The sequence below is a fragment of the Phalacrocorax aristotelis genome, chromosome 2, assembly GCF_949628215.1.
Source record: "Phalacrocorax aristotelis chromosome 2, bGulAri2.1, whole genome shotgun sequence".
Taxonomy (NCBI): Eukaryota; Metazoa; Chordata; class Aves; order Suliformes; family Phalacrocoracidae; genus Phalacrocorax; species Phalacrocorax aristotelis.
In genome coordinates, this window is record NC_134277.1 from 3,600,193 (window position 1) to 3,611,133 (window position 10,941).

Sequence of the window (10,941 nt, forward strand, 5' to 3'; positions counted from 1 at the left end):
ATCCCTGGAGAGGATATTTGTCGTTCTCTGGACTTTCGGGGCTTACTACAAGCTGATGCCGTCCTGCCAATGATCCTTCATGCAGAAAATGAATGTGTCGGTACGGAGCTGGTAACAAAATAATGCAGTCCCAATGCTAGCGTGCAGCTGGGATCACCCGCAGACTTCCAGGCCACCTCACTTATTTGCCAGGTCATCTGGCCTGATCTTCACTTGCACACCCGCTCGCACACTAGTGCTGGCTGCCGGCACCACGGACACACAGGACCTCCAAGTCATGGTCCTGAATTTAAGGAATTTAGTAAGACAATAGGACAGACTGTGCTGATCAGGTGCAGGATGTGACCAGACAAGTGTATGGACCAGCCACCTATTTACACAAAACCAGCCCTTTTTATCCCCTTACCCCTCTATTTTCCTCCCCAGATCACCTATAGCCCTCATTTTTTCCCACCTTTGGTCCCTCCCCTAAACATCCCACCATAAGTTCTGTGCAACCCCAGAATGCTCGTCCCTTGCACTCCGTAAGTCGTGCCCCCTCCCTTGTCAGCAATCCCCCTGGTGATCCAGAGAGCTGCTCCCAGTAACGCATCTGGATGGGTCTCATGCCAGGACCGTGGGGCTGATGGCTCCACTGGGTTCGTCCTAGGAGGGACCTGGACAAAATACTCATTCCTTGGAAGTCCTTAATTTGGGTTCCCACCTGCCAACATGTCCCTGTTCTCCTCTGGGCTTGTGCAGATGGGCTTTTGATGGACTGATGGCCCCTGTGACGGGGTTCGGGGTAGCCTGGCAGGGTACTGTTTGTCTCTCTGTGGTCCTTTGTGGGTGTGCTGGTGAGCTTTTATCACATAACCCAACACCACAATAACCAGAGGCACAGAGCAGCAATACAGGTGAAAGATGTAAAGAGAAAAGCAATGAAAACAGTTAAGCAAACAAGATTGTATCAGTGTTGGTGCTGCACGGAGCTGATAACCATGGAATCACTCAATTTATTTCACAGTACCAGGACAAACAACACAACAAGGACTTCCCAAGTTAAAAGCGTAGCCGGTATCTGAACCGAACATCCTGAACAGGATGCATCGTCCCGAATCCCCAGCGGCTGACGTCTATCTCTGGGATCTCCTCTTCTTTGTTGACCAGCTCCAGGTCATAGTGACTCAGCATCAAGAACACAAACAGTTTAATTTCAGCGGTAGCGAAGAACCGCCCGGGACAGATGGATACTCCTGCCCCCCAAGGCATGTTGAAGTATTTCAGCTTCTTCCCATTTTTGTAGAAATCTTTCTTGGTGCCATCTGGATTTACAAAGCGGTCGTACTTAAATTTGTGAGGCTCGGGGTGAATTTCTGGGTTCATCTGCACGGAGATGTACGGGAACAGAGCCAGCCTGTCTCCTTTGCGGAGAGTGTACTCCATCCCGCTGCTTGTCTTAAGGCTGGTGTCCTGGAGGACAGCCCTGATCAGTATTGGGGCTGCAACCAGCCTCAGGGTCTCCTCCAGTGCACTGTCCAGAAGAGGAGTCTGGTTTAACATGTCCCTAGTGATGTTAACTTGTGGGGTCCCTCGCTTCTCTTCCTGACCATTCTCCCTTGAGACTTTATCCACCTCATCCCTCACAGCCTTCATAGCTTCTGGATGTTTCATTAGGTAGAAGAGGAGCCAGAAGGCAGTTGGGCCTGTATTGCCTTGGGACGCCCAGAGGAGCATAAACATGAAACGATCCCGCATGTACTGGGGGACACCATTGGCTGCCAGAAGTTGGTTTTGCTCATTTATCCACCCACTGATATTGTCCTTCTGCCAGCTCTTCTCCACAGACAGCATGCTCCAGAAGAGCCTCTTCAGCCGTTCAGCTTCTACTTTGTCCTTGGGAGGCAACACAGCATAGGCCAGGCGAGGGAAGAGGCGGTCGTACTTCCGAAATTCGTGGAACAGCTGGTTGGAGTAGATGCGATCTTGCTCATCAGCTTTCTCCTTGTTATCTGGCCCTTGGTGGGGCTCAGTGCCATACAGAGCCAGGTAGCCAGCTCTGAAGACGATGTTGTAGCAGTAGTGGAAGAGGCTATCCTCTTGCCACACTCGCTTCTCCTCTCCTGAGCTCAGATTGAAAAGCATCAGCTTCTGAAAGTTATCCATGGTTGCTTGTGTCATGACAGTCAGTCCATCTCCCATCAGATGCTTCGTGCTCGATGAATGAATTATGCTATGGTTGGCTTTGATGGCCTTGTAGCCAAAAACCTGCAGGACCAGTTTAGTTGCAAAAGGCCTAAAGTCTAGTTTAGATCGTGCTTCCTTCACGATGGCTCCAAAGCAGAAGGGATCCAACACGAAGGTGAAGTAATAGCCTCCGATCAGCACCGTGAAGATATCCCCGTGTTTTCTCTGCATCCTTTTTAGAAACTCTGAACTGTCCTTTCTGAAATCCAGCATGTAACCCACCCAGGGGATGGTACCTTTGTCCAGAGGTGGCTCATTAGGTCTCCGGCTCCGAAACATGCCCAGGAGGTAGAGCCCACCGAGCAGCGATGCTATCAGGGTACAGAGGAGAATCACCCAGGGCAGCATGAGAGCTCTGTGCCCGTCCAGGCGTTTGGACTAGAGCAAGGCTGGGGCAGGAGAGTGCTTTTTATTCCCACCCAGCAGCTGACATGCAGATGCACAGCTGACAACCTCTGTCCCCATTGGCGGCAAGTGTTTGCCTTTCCCTGCGGAGCGCTCCAGCGTGTACTTCTCCCCTGATGAACAGAGAGAGATTTTGAAGGTGGAAGGTAGGTTATAATCAAGTTGGAATTACCGGGCTGCTGCGGAAGGTGGATGGGTTTTGGAGTGTGCCCTGTAGCAGCTTAAGAAAATTCCCTTTTCTAGATTGCATGGAGCCCAGATTTTGAAAAAAAAAGAGGGTTGGGAGCATTTCAGTCAGTGATTTCTGCCTTTAACACCAGGCTATGGACACGTGCTGCAGGCTGAAAAAAAGGGAGGAAGAATGGATGTTGGAAATGCTCCTGGATATGAGCTCAGGAAGGAGGGAGGGGGTTACAGCTGAGCTAATTTGGTGTCAAAATCCAAGAGAAGGCAAAGCGTCCAACATTTCAGTGTTCTCCAACACACAGTGCACCATAAGTGCTTTGCCAGAGACCAGTGCAAGTGCTTCTCACCTGTACAAGGGCAAAGCAAAGCAGGTCCGCTGTCTCACGGGTGATGAGGGCTTGAATCAGCTGCATTTGCTTTGCATCAGATGAGTCCAACGACTGCGTGTGGCCACCTCCTGGCAGGAGAGCAGCAGTGCCCAGATGGATGACAGCACTTTCTTCTGCACACATGCACCTCCAATGCTCGGTTGTGTCCCCTCCAGCCAGCAGAGAATCCCCAGCCCTCTGCCGATCTGCTCCAACCCCTGGGGCTGGCATTTTTCCCCACTTTTCCCTTCTGCTTCTTGATCTCTCCTGCTCCCCACTCTCGAGATGGGGCTTGGGGATGGTGCCAGGGACCCCGTGCTCCATCCACCACTATGCCTCTGGGTGCTGCCACCCTGATCTGGGCACTGGGGCCTTGCAGCACCCTCACATGGACAGAGAGTTAACAAAATTGGTCAGGCATTGGAAGAGCCTGCCCAGAGAGGTGGGGGAGTCACCATCCCTGGGGGTGTTCAAGACACGTGCAGACACGGCACTTGGGGCCATGGTTTAGGAGACCTGGGGGTGTTGGGTTGGGGGTTGGACTTGATGATCCTAGAGGTCTTTTCCAACCTTTATGATTCTATGATGCTGTAAAAAGGATTTAGCAAGGAGGCAGGACAGACTGCCCTCACCAGGCACAGGGCACACTGCTTACACACAACCAGCCCCTTTCATACCCTCCTTCCTATTTTCCCACCCTTGTTCCTCCCCAATTCACCCTGATATCCCCCTGCTATTTCCACCACATTCATCCTTCCCCTAAGCATCCCATCATGTTTTGCACAATCCCACGAGCCCTCCTCTGTATGAGATCACAATCTGCATCTTAGTTTTTGATTCCCAGCTGCTCTCCCCTTCCACTTTCCCTCCCAGTGACCTGACCCTTGGAGGAAAGCCACATCATAGCATCAGCTAAATATTTATTCCATTGGTTTGCTTTTTTAAGGAAAGCTCACAGCCTTACAGTTTTGGAAACATGCTGAAGCTATGTTGGCATGAAAAATAACATAAAAATGATCTCTAACCAAGGATCTATCTTCTATCATACTGTGATCCTATGACCTGTCCTTCAGAAAGACACAGTTTCCTGCTCGGCAGACACCGAGTGTGGCGCAGCTCATCATAACGGAGAAACCCATCACTGGTCAAACAACCCAGTTTAAAGGTGCCTAATTCCTCCCGTTGTCTCTCCTGGTAGACAAAGGGATCAGCCCAGTTGAACACATCTACCTGGCAGATGGCAAAAGCCAGGAGAAGCAAAGCCACCCCCCACGGCTGGGCTTCTGGCCACCTGTGTCTGGCCCGATGGATGAGCGTGGCAAATCCATTCCCCAGCCCACACCACAAGCTGGAGGGATAATGGGATTGCTCTCCTCCATCAGACCCTTTGGGGTCTATGGGGGAGAAGTTCTGCACAAGTTTCAGTTTGCATTTTTAAGGGCACAACGTCTAGATAGCTGCTCCTTCATCCACTGATGTCTCACATGCTCCAGGCAGGAGCTGGGCTTCATTCATGAACATAAAAACCAGGGTAATCCTTTTATAATAATTAATGTCGTGGTTTAGCCCCAGTCGGCAACTGAACACCTCGCAGCTGCTCGCTCACTCCCCCCCGCCCCTGTGGGATGGGGGAGAGAATCAGAAGGGCCAAAGTAAGAAAACCTGTGGGTTGAGATAAGAACAATTTAATAATTAAAATAAAATAGTAGTAGTAATAATGGTAATGATAACAATACTACTACTAATAATGATAATGTAGTTAAAAGGAAAATAACAAGAGAGAGAAATGAAGCCTGGAAAAAAGAGGGGGAAAAAAACCCACAAGTGATGCAACTGCTCACAACCCACCAACCGCTGCGGCCGGTCCCCGAGCTGCGATCGCTGCTTCCCCCGCCAACTCCCCCCAGGTAACACACTGGGCGTGACACCATATGGTATGGAATATCCCTTTGGCCAGTTTGGGTCAGCTCTCTTGGCTGTGCCCCCTCCCCTCCCGGCTTCTTGTGCCCCCGGCAGAGCATGGGGAGCTGGAAAAGCCCTTGACTAGTACAAGCCCTAGCCAGCAACAGCCAAAACATCGGTGTGTTATCAACACTATTCTCATACTAAATCCAAAAGGGAGCACTGTAGCAGCTATAGTGAAGAAAATTAACTCTATCCCAGCTAAAACCATGGCACAGTTACATCCCAGTGTGGAAAATCCTCATTTCGAAGTTGGGGCTAGGGTGAAATATCTGGTTACACAGTTCTGTGGGCTCACACCAACTCCTTTGTATGGTCAGGTCTAGTAGAACACAGCACAGAGAACATACACGTGACATAAATAATGTAAATATTTATCATTCATTTGTGATAGTCAACATTTCTATCTCAGCTGCGTATCTGCTGCGAGACTGGCTTGTCTCTGAGGGCTGGATGTCAAAGAAAGCACTTCTCCTGAAAACGGCCTGAGGGATCTTCCATAAGTATAACCTGAATCGTTTTTTCACAAAAGCATAGAGCAAGGGGTTGAGACAGCAGTGGACAAAGGACAAACTCTCTGTGATCTGCATGGCATAGTCCAACTGCCTACTGCTTTCACAGCTCCTGATCACGCCAACATCTTGCAGGGAGTGAAGGATGAGGACAACGTTATAAGGTGCCCACAGGATAAAGAAGAAACCCACCAGAGTAAAGACTAAGCAGAGCGCTCTCCTTGAGCCAGGCATACGAGATGTGGTGAGGACACACGCTATGTGGGAATAGCAGAACACCATGAAGAGGAAGGGAAAAAGGAAACCCAGGATGTTTTGAATGACCCGAAAGACAACTTTCCAAAATAAGTGTTTCTGACCATAATCATGGGTGCACATGATGGTTTTGTTGTGGCTTTGCCTTGTGCTGCTGAAGAGGCCATCAGGAATGGAGAGAAGTATGGAAAGGACCCATACCACCACCAGGATGAGGATGGACTTGCGCCATGTCGTGGAGCTGTGAGGAGAGCAAGCATGAACTATCTGCAGATACATGTCCAGACTCATGCAGCTCACAAAAAAGACACCACTGTAGAAATTCACGGTGTACATGGCATTTAAGACTGGACACAATATGTCCCAGGTCACCAACTGAGAAATGTACAGAGCCCAAAAAGGAAGGGTTAGTAGCAACAAGAAGTCTGAAACCACCAGATTCAGCAGATACACTTCAGTCATCTTCTTTTTCTTCTTGATGTACATAAGGAGGACAATAAACAGGAGGACATTCCCTGCCAACCCGACCAGGAAGACCACAGTGTAAAAAGATGGCAAGAATACTCTGCTAAAGGAGAGTACCTCTTCTTTTGTGCAGAGGCTATACAGCATGTAATCGTCCTCGTCCAAGTACTCATACGAGTAGTCGCTCGAATTGGCAGCATCCAGCAAAGTGGCAGCTGTTGTTGTTGCCACTTTTGAAGCTGTGTTTGACAAGTGGCTGCCTAGGAGCAAACAACAAGCGAAGGGGATCAATATGTTCTTCCAATCCACCCAAGAAAGCCAAACATTGCATCAGGGAGGGGTTTCCTCTAGTTCATAGGTTTAAATTTCTGCCACTTTCCGATAAGTATTTTGTATCCTGCACTCCTTGGCCTTTGCCTGCAGCATGGGGACAGATGCCTACACATAGGTATAAAAACAAAAATCATTCTGGTTTCCTTACTCCGACACATTAAAACTTGAAAGCAAATGAGCACAGTCTCCTCTGACATAACTCATTACTTCCTCCTGACACCACTGCAAGCTTTGAGGAAGTTTCTGCTCTAAATTATGGGAAACCACCACCAGACCTCACTGTGAGGTGCTTTAGATTCACCCAGGTCACTACTGAGAAAGTGACATCTCAATCTCGGTGAAGGAGAACCTGCCACCAGCCCTTTCAGGTTGGCGGGGCTGCTCCCAGAGGTGAAATGCTGAACATCCCACTGATCCTGGTAGGCCACTGACCCCTCTCTGTGCCAACTCTAGGACACAAAGCCATGGATTCTTGTAAAATATATTAGTAAGTGGAAAATATAGAATTATAAAATCATAGAATGGTTTGGTTTGGAAGGGACCTTAAAGATCACCCAGTTCCAAGCCCCTGCCATGGGCAGGGACACCTTCCTCTAGATCAAAGCCTTATCCAGTGTAGGCACGCGAATCAACTCCTGAATCAAGGTCAGAGGCAGAGGTTAGATTTAGCTGAAAGGATGTTGTTGGAGTCGATCCTGCACGAGATGAGGCGTGGGTTGAAAACCTGCTGACAGAAGAGGGTGAGGGCCATGCAGTCAGCCACTCCCCAGGACTGCAGTTGGCATCAATGCTTAGACAGCTGCAGGGAAATCAGCTGCATTTTATTTCAGGAAACAGCAACTGATTTGGAAAGCTTCCTTTTTTTGGAGTCTGATTTTCAGAAGAAAACTCCCCCACAAGAACACTACATGGGTTTCATCTTCCAAAAGCCACTCAAACTGGGCAATGGCCATCGCTGAAGAGCCCATCGCCCAAGGTGGGAGATGGGATCTGCTGTGCCACCTCTCATCAGTACCACAAAGGTGAATGTGGGTTTTAAAATTCAAGACTAATTTCTCTGACAGCAAACCAGGGCTGTCACAGGGAAAAACAGCGCAAATACTCCTCCACCCCTAAAACACACTGGTTTTCAACCACGGCCAAAGCTGCCCACCATTTCCCCCTGGGACTCATTTTTCCAGCAATCCCAAAACAGGCGTCGTTGTGGGGTTCCCTGCTTCAGCCACTCCTGCCATGGTCTCCTCAAGGACCTGTTTCTCCCATCGTCCAAGAGACCTGCAATGAAGCTGTTGGTCCCCAGTTGCGCTGTACATCCCGAGGAGGATATACCCCACAGTGGCTCTGCAGCTTCTAGGGACAGCTCCCTCCCCACGAACACCCCGGGGAAGGGGAGCCCCTCCACCCCAAGCGGGTTAATCAAAGCACCCAAGGCTTGGAGTGGGGTGCTGAGGGTGCCTCTGGGTGCGCAGCTGTAAGGGCTGAAGCTGTGGACATACCTGTTGTTGTCCTGTGTCTAAAATTGCTTAAATACATATTCCAGGCAATTCCAGGTGGCTGAAAGGAAAATAAAATTTGGTTTGGGGTGGATTTAAACGTTTTCTTGCTGTCTCTCAGTTCTTTGACAAGTGCCACAGGCACTGCAGACAGAGCAGCCATGGAAAGCAGTGGTCTGCCATGGAAGAGTACCAGAGAAAAAGACGTTTCTGAGATTGAGCTTTTTGTTCCTGCTTCTTATTTTGGAGGAAATTCATCCTTAGCCATACACAGTTCTGACTGTACGCCTTCAAGAGGAAAACAAAACTGCTCACCCTTCTGATGGCAGCAACACCCAGTGAGACTCCTAAAGAGCTCCCCCCCGACACACACCCTCTGCACCCACATCAGGACAAGCCATGCCCAAAATTGTCATTTCTGTGTCTCTTCCAGCCCACCAAGATGCCTTTTGTCCCTCTCCCATGTCTGCCCCATTCTGTATCATGCTGACACTGATATCTACATCCCTATCCTGTAGCTCATAGCAGAAAACTGATTAATGCAATGTGGGCTGACTCAGAAATTAATCCCAAATGCGCAGGAGCACCAGCGCTGTTAACTTTCAAGAAGAAAAGAGAACCTCTCCAGGTTTCTCATGCAGCTTTGTCTACAAGCAAGAAGCAGAAAATGCACTTACAACAGCTTCTTCTCCACCGTGGGCAGTTTCCATCCTGCCGGAGGCTTGAATCAGGCTTTTAGGAACCTCCTTTACTTCTGTAAGAGGATGGGCAGGAAATGAGAACACAGTTTGACGTCCCTGCTTTTGTTTGCCTGGCTGGTTTACTAACTAGTAGCAGCACTGGAAGAATTATCTCTGAACCGTGTCCAAGCACATGTCCCTCTACATCTACAACTGGCACCAGCACCCAGAGTTGGGCTTTGCCACCTAAGACACCCATCAGGAGCACAGTGCCTCCTGCTACAGGTGCCATGGGGACCCAGCACCCCTCCTTGAGAAATAGAACCTGCTCTTGTATAGCTCAAGTCAGGCAACACGTCAGAGCCGCTGGGACCGAGGATCCACGTCAGCACGACGTGAAGATTGCTGGCAAATGCCAGGCATCCCAGCAGGCACAGGCTGGGCAGTGAGACCACCCCCAAAACAGTCTGAAGCAGGTTTTTCTGGAATGTGCTAGACCAGGGTCATCCAAACAAGCACACAGACCAGCCACTTGCTTAAACATAACCAGTTCCTTTTGCCCTTCTTCTCTCCATTTTCCCATGCATGCTTTTCCCCCGTCCACCCTCACCCTTCCCTTTTCTCCGCCCCGTCTCCTCCCAAATGAGCAATCTGTCCCTAATTCCTTTTTCCCTGTTGGTCCTGGGTTTGCTGCATCCCAACCCCAGATGTGGCAACAAGCTCCCTCTTGTTCATTTTTTTTCTAAAAGCTTTAATTAATGGAAACAGATGGATATTGAGATGATGTCCTCTTTGCCTACCGCCCAGCTCTCCTCAGCAGGACTGGACCTGCTTGGTCTCTGCACTGAGAGGCTCCTGGGCCTGCAACCCTCATGTAGAAATCTGTTTCTAGTAGCTCTGAACAAGCCATGTGCTACATGGATTCTGCAAGATCCTCATCCCCTGCAAGAGCAGAAACAGCTACCGGTGGGGACACAGCTGGGGCCAGTGGGCGTTGGAGGCTCCGTGGGGACAATCACATGTCTTTGCAGGCAGCGGCAACGCCTTGCAAGCAGTACTGGAATAGAGTTTATTGCTGTGGTTGAACATGCAAACAAGAGATCGACCACAGCAGAGATGTGCCAGGCTCCTGGCACTGCCACAGGGGTGTTTTGGGGACAACTTAACGGCGTGATCCTTTGCTCGCCTGTCAAAGGCGTCTCTGATAAAGTGGTTTATTGGAGAGGTTTTACAGCACCACCATCGGTGAGAGGTCACCCTCGGGCTCGTTTCCCTCACGTCACTGCCAAACAGGGCCATAGGGAACACCCTGACTGTGCCAAGGCCATCCCCCGCACCAGCCCTGGCTGCACTTTACACACCCCAAACTGCCCCAGTAAAAATGGGAGACTGGAGCAGCAGCGATGGCCGCAGCTCCGCACCCACCCTGCCCTGCAGCAGGTGGATCCACAGAAAGAAATATGTTATTTTTTACCCATTTCCATGTTCACCACCATCAGCTGGTGTACACTTGTGCTTGCATTTAAATGATAGCCTATAATAAATATATGGGTAACATAGAATCATAGAATCATTAAGGTTGGAAAAGACCTCTAGGAACATCAAGTCCAACCACCAACCCAACACCCCCAGGTCTCCTAAACCATGCCCTCAAGTGCCACATCTGCACATCCTTTAAATACCTCCGGAGATGGTGACTCCCCACCTCTCTGGGCAGCCTGTGCCAGGGCCTGACCACTCTTCCAGTAAAGAAATGTTTCCTAATATCCAATCTAAACCTCCCCTGACGCAGCTTGAGGCTGTTTCCTCTCGTCCTGTCCCTGGTGACTTGGGAGCAGAGACCAACACCCCCTCACTCCAGCCCCTCTCAGGCAGTTGCAGAGAGCGAGAAGGGCTCCCCTCAGTCCCCTCTTCTCCAGGCTAAACCCCCCCAGCTCCCTCAGCCGCCCCCCAGCACACTTGTGCTCCAGACCCTGCCCCAGCCCCGCTGCCCTTCTCTGGACTCGCTCCAGCCCCTCAAGGCCCTTCTTGTCCCGAGGGGCCCAAACCTGAGCCC

At 50.1% G+C, this 10,941-nt stretch overlaps 2 protein-coding genes across 2 annotated transcripts; both read right to left on the minus strand.

Moving 5' to 3' along the window:
- Nucleotides 1–972: 972 nt before the first annotated feature.
- On the minus strand, nt 973–2,617 carry CYP8B1 (cytochrome P450 family 8 subfamily B member 1). Its single transcript, XM_075082170.1, has one exon. The coding sequence runs from the start codon at nt 2,572–2,574 to the stop codon at nt 1,042–1,044; it is 1,533 nt and encodes a 510-aa protein (XP_074938271.1). The 5' UTR covers nt 2,575–2,617; the 3' UTR covers nt 973–1,041.
- A 2,237-nt stretch (nt 2,618–4,854) lies between these two features.
- Nucleotides 4,855–9,220, minus strand: ACKR2 (atypical chemokine receptor 2). The gene is made up of 3 exons (XM_075082171.1): nt 8,883–9,220; nt 8,209–8,266; nt 4,855–6,639 (listed from the first exon to the last, which is right to left on the minus strand). Exons 1-3 carry the CDS (start codon nt 8,913–8,915, stop codon nt 5,525–5,527), a joined length of 1,206 nt encoding a protein of 401 aa, XP_074938272.1. The 5' UTR covers nt 8,916–9,220; the 3' UTR covers nt 4,855–5,524.
- Nucleotides 9,221–10,941: the final 1,721 nt, after the last annotated feature.